At 46.0% G+C, this 5,433-nt stretch overlaps 1 protein-coding gene across 1 annotated transcript; it reads right to left on the reverse strand.

Moving 5' to 3' along the window:
- Positions 1–2,926: 2,926 nt before the first annotated feature.
- On the reverse strand, positions 2,927–4,812 carry LOC124663973 (E3 ubiquitin-protein ligase SINA-like 10). The gene has a single exon (XM_047201595.1). The coding sequence runs from the start codon at positions 3,793–3,795 to the stop codon at positions 3,190–3,192; it is 606 nt and encodes a 201-aa protein (XP_047057551.1). The 5' UTR covers positions 3,796–4,812; the 3' UTR covers positions 2,927–3,189.
- Between the last annotated feature and the right edge of the window lie 621 nt (positions 4,813–5,433).

Below are 5,433 nucleotides of genomic sequence, written 5' to 3' on the forward strand. Positions count from 1 at the left end.
CGAAGATGACCACACGGGGTAGAGGGCTCGTAGATGACGACGCATCTGCGCCCGTTGCCGCCCCTTTTCGGCGGCTGGAAGTGAGGGCATCACATGCGGGGTAGTCGCCGGCCAAGATGTGATGCATCACACACTCGACGGTTCTACCACCCCAACATATATAGCCGTCGGCCGGACTTGTTGTTGTCCACGGAAGCCAGCCCATCCTCCTTGTACCTGGCGAGCTCCATCTCCCGCCAATTGAAGAAGAAGGCGTGCCAAGTGGCGGCGTTGTCATGATCCTAGCGGCAATCCATGCATTGTTCAGGGGTAAACTCAACGTAGTAGTCGTGGGTGATGGCCGCACGGCGAGCTGCACCTTGGCGGCCGGGTGAGACCGGCACACCCCCGGCACTTAGCCTCCTCGGGTGGGGGGGCAATGGTAACCCGGCGAGCAGGGGTAGTTGGAGGCGCCTCCGCCTCTGCGTAGGCCAGGGCGAGATCAACGTGCGCATGGGAGAGGAATTTGCAGATGTGGAGTAGAGATGCGTAGTGGTAATGGCCGAGCGGTGGAAAGGGCGAGAAGATGTAGGCGGGAAGCGGTGGAAGGGTGGGAAGGAAAATGCGGGAACGCAGCCACATCTCGCGGCCAAGGCTAGCCCGCGTCAATTTTCCATCCATCCAACGCGCCCGCTAGCCTCCCTGTAGGTAGGGTTCGGTTTAGGCGCGCCGGATAACTCCTTGGCCCGCACCGACGCAAAAAAAAAATTTGAGGACTACAGCTGGGCGTGATAATTTGCGCCGGCACCCGTTACGGTTTTATAAGGCCTTTGGGGAGGACTAGTGAAGATGCTATAAGAGCTAGCTTTAGTACGTGTTTCTAGGCATTTTGTGAAAATGGAAGATGGCCACATGTTGATGTAGTAGCATATCTTTGTAGCTAATTATTGTACATATCAACTATAGAGATTGTTAAGCTTCATGCACTAGCCACTTGAACCAAAAGTCCGAACTGATGGAAAGGGCTAGGTAATCTACTTGTACACTTCACAACACCCCCACTCGCGTGTGACGGGAGAAGAGAAAGTCAACACGTGAAAGAAGAAGAGCACACCGAAACAGCGGTGGCTAAAGAGGGGGGCAACAGCAATTTTTAGGCTTAATTGTGAAAACCATGTAAGAGGGGGGCAACAACAATTTTTAGGCTTAATTGCGAAAACCATGTGAAAGCCAGGATTTGAACTCGAGACCTGGGGCTCTGATACCATGTTAAGCTTCATGCACTAGCCACTTGAACCAAAAGTCCGAACTGATGGAAAGGGCCGGCTAGACAATCTACTTGTACACTTCACAACAGAGATGACTATAACTGACATGGCAAAGCCTTATAGCGAGTGTACTACTATTAAATTTGATCTAACCAGTAACCACAGGTTGTCGATTAAAGAGATAATTAAGAGCATGTACATCACAAATCTCACACGCGCTTAAGGAGTTGAAGTCGGGAGCATACACAAGCATGAGCGCTAGAAGCTGTCATTTTGTATGCGTTTTGCAAGCGTCGGGATCCTCTTCATCGTCGCCGCGAAGAAAGAAGCTGGGATCGACTTGCAAACTGCCAAAGGAATTTATTCCTAGCCCCACTAAGTTAACACCTGCACTGTACATGCACTAAATGGCAAAGGTTAGCAATAATCTTTAGAGACTTGCTCCAGTACAACCCCCTCCCCCAAACTCAGTTTGGGCTTACGGGTAATTTGCCTATTAATAAATTAAGCCCATATCCAAACCAGCGGTACGACGTATAATAATTTGCGTCCGACTCCTGTACAATCCTACAACCGCGCGGGCGTCGTTCATCTACCAACTAGCTAATGCGCACCTGCAGCCGAACCAAGCTGCTGGCCGAGGCAGCGAGCACGACCGCAGCAGGGCAACACCGTCGAGTAAACCATCACGTACACGCCTGTTCGGTAGCGCGTAGAGAACTGCGGCCTATCCCATCCTTCAATTCAGCATCTCCGCGGCGTTGTCCTTGTGGCCGCCTGCAGAAAAGATGGATACGGTAAGCCGGGCAGCGGCGTTCATGGAGGCGACATGATGGAACAGTGAGCTGGACTGGGGAGTCCACTGAAGGAGGTGAGCAGTGAGCTGGTTGGCCTCGGGCTACAATGGGCACCAGCAGGCAAAGCAACAGCCGATCGCTGGAAGAACGATGGTGCCATGGAGGGCATGCGATCTTCTTCCAGTCCCATGTTCTCCCAAGCGATGCCAGCCACAAGACCAAAATCAAGGTTGATCGATCGGAGTCGGTAGATGGTAGGTTTGGGTTTGACTTGATCATGGGTGAGAGGATAAATTAGCATAGAGCCATAACTATCATAAGGTGAAGCCGTGCAGAAAACATCGTACAAAGACGAGGCATGAATTGTCGTGTGTGAAGCGCTTTCATATCCAAGTATAGATATACCGTATACTGCAGTCATTCGGGTTTTGTACAGGGCTACGTATACCCATTTAGTTTTTTAAAAGAACATCATGCCATTAATTATGAAGGGGTATCGAGCAATCTCAGCCGTCTTTATGTTCGAGTTTATCTGAGTTTCGGGGGAGGGGTTGTACCGGAGCAAACGCCTAATCTTTATACTATTTTTTTTTGAGAGGAAATCTTTATACTATTTAAAAGAAATAAGCTGTTCGGCTCCTCATATCTTTAAAGATACTTTTCTAAGGAAAGAGGGCAACAATCCCAAATTCTTGAAGAGCCTGAGGACTTCTATGGTACCAAAATATTAGGTTACAGAAATATGCAATTCGGAGAAGGCAAAGGAAACGTGTATCCAACATCCCTAAGTGAAGATTATAGTGGTAAATCATATCTACAACAATACCTGACAAACAGTATAGTTTTCAGTTGCAAATAATATTTCATCTTACTAACTGACCATACCTGACAAACAGTATAATTTTCAGTTGCAAGATATAGATCTCAATTGGTACATTAAGCAACCTGTACATTTGAAGCTATTCTTCATAACCAAGAGCAGCCAGCCATTCATGACACTCATGAGTTTGGGGTCTGGATAGGTAACTTCTACCATTACAGACAACAAATCTACATAGCAAAACAATTTTCTTCTGCAGTCACTCCTAGTGATGTTAATTGCAAGGACGGCGACCCAGAATTCTCTGAACTTCTAGCTGAGATCCCTAAGCCACGAGTCTGTCGACACGGATGTGTACCGTGAGTTCACCAGATGGGTTATCAGCGAGTTCCGGGGGAACCAGCAGGAAGAATTTGCCCAACTGAACTCCACCTGACAGCGAGCTGCTCGACACAAGTGGATCCTTCTGGAACACGAGCCTCCCCTCAGCTTTTCCACTAACAACATTGTTAGTGGCCGAGATGTTGCATGAATAGTTTGGTCCAGATTCATGAGGCCTGACACAGACCATGGATAGAGCATTGCCGATTCCCGTCAGAGTGTTAGTCAGGAGGAACATGGACTGGTCTTCCCCGACGAGGAGCGTGAAACGGTGGTCGCGAGCAACTGATACCTTCAGTGGCTTGTTGTAGCTGAAGTTGGTCGGCGACCATCCATGCGCGGTGATGAAGTGCTCCAGAAGGCAACATATTGCCCCTCTGAAAGTGCAGTCAGTCTCTGGGCAGTGGCATGGAGCATGTGTACATTCGCTTTCATGCTTCACTTTCTCATGGTATCTGATGGACTCATTGCAGCCATAAGTTTGGTTTGAGCATGGAACTTTGATGGCGTTGATGAATTGCTCTAGTTCGACACAACGACGGTAGCTCATGGTTTTGCAACACAGATCACAGAAAATGTCTAACTTCGAAGCGTGCCCGACCACACGGAGCTTTTCCAGGCACAGAGAACACAAAACATGCCCAGCCTCGCACTGAAGAAATATAAGGAAATTAGCATAACCTTCAGCAGCAATACATAATGGATATTAAAGTGGAAAAACAAAAGGTGTGGAGAAACGCACAACAGTGTGCAATGTCTCTCCTCGGCCATTTCATCAGTTCATAGCAACAGTATACAGGGTACAACGCGAGAAGAAACAAAAGGATACCGATCATCTAGTGCATTGTAAGAGATCAGCCGACCTAGAATCTACTCCCCGATAGATTAAAAACAGGCTGCTGGTCAGTTGTGCTATGGAAAATTGTTCAGTTTGGAAACAAACAGTTAAGACTCGGGGTGCATAGTAAGACAGCAGCTAAACTAGCATTTGACTACTACCTACTAGATTGGAGACTGGGTCCTAATTGTATTCAGCTTTGACCTTTGAGACACAAACAAGATCCTGCAATGTGCCAATTTAGTAATCCTAGCAAAAACACCAGCAGCCAGGCTATTGATCAGACAACTCAAACTGCTGGGGGTTGGGGCTGAATATTTAATCAAGGATAATATGGGGGATTTGTCAATTCAGGCTACGCTTTCTCAATGAATTGCTGGGATGTACGGAAGGTATAAAAAGTGCAGTTAGGCTTGGACTTCATAATGTCATACTCCAAACAGACTGCATGTCAGACATCTGGAATAATAGAAGGATCGTATTCATATTTTGAAAGAACTGAAGATGTTATGCAACTCATTGCAGAGATTCAAGCTTCTATATATTAATGTTGATGCCAATCCTGGTGTTCATTGCAAAACAAGCTCTTAGCATAGACTCTAGTGTTTGCGTTGATGTCACTCCTAGCTTTTCTGATTGAAACTGTTCAAGAAGAATGGAATTTTTTTTGGTCGTAATAAAAATTAAATTACTCCCAAAATAAAAACACAATGATTGATGTCTATATTGAGTATCTGATAAAGTAGCATTTCATTACAATCCACCAGATTGGAAACTGAGTTCTAACAATAAAGATCCTACAAGGGTGACTTGGTCATCGTAGCAAGAACAGCACAAGTAAATGGAACATTTTTTTTCTTGAAAAGCAAAAAAAAGGAGCAACTGAAATTTATGCCATCTAAATGTTGATCCACTGGCATTCCTAAATTTCAATGAGAATGGCAGGAAATTTTCACCTTCACCCGCACAAACTATGTGTGCTGCTGCTACTATCCAGGGAGAAAAGGTTCTTGTTTTTACTACCAGCAAGTGTTTACATTGATTTGCTCTTGGGAAGAGGAAAGAACAAAGGCATCCATCCATGCACACAGAGTAAGGAGTAAGTGGTGAACTAATCAGTGGTAAACTAGCATCTACATACATAGTAAGATAGATAAGCTATAATTCCACTACCGCCCACTGGACAGAACTTAAGCTACTCCTCTGTTGTGTCTGTAAAAAACTGAAAACTATATTCAGTCTTTAGACACCATCAATTAAGATCCTACATGGTAAAAGACCAGCTAAACTAGCATTTTGCTACTACCCGCTAGATTGGAAACTGAGTCCAAACTGCTAAATTCAGTTTTC

This window comes from Lolium rigidum, chromosome 6 (assembly GCF_022539505.1).
Source record: "Lolium rigidum isolate FL_2022 chromosome 6, APGP_CSIRO_Lrig_0.1, whole genome shotgun sequence".
NCBI classification, from domain to species: Eukaryota; Viridiplantae; Streptophyta; class Magnoliopsida; order Poales; family Poaceae; genus Lolium; species Lolium rigidum.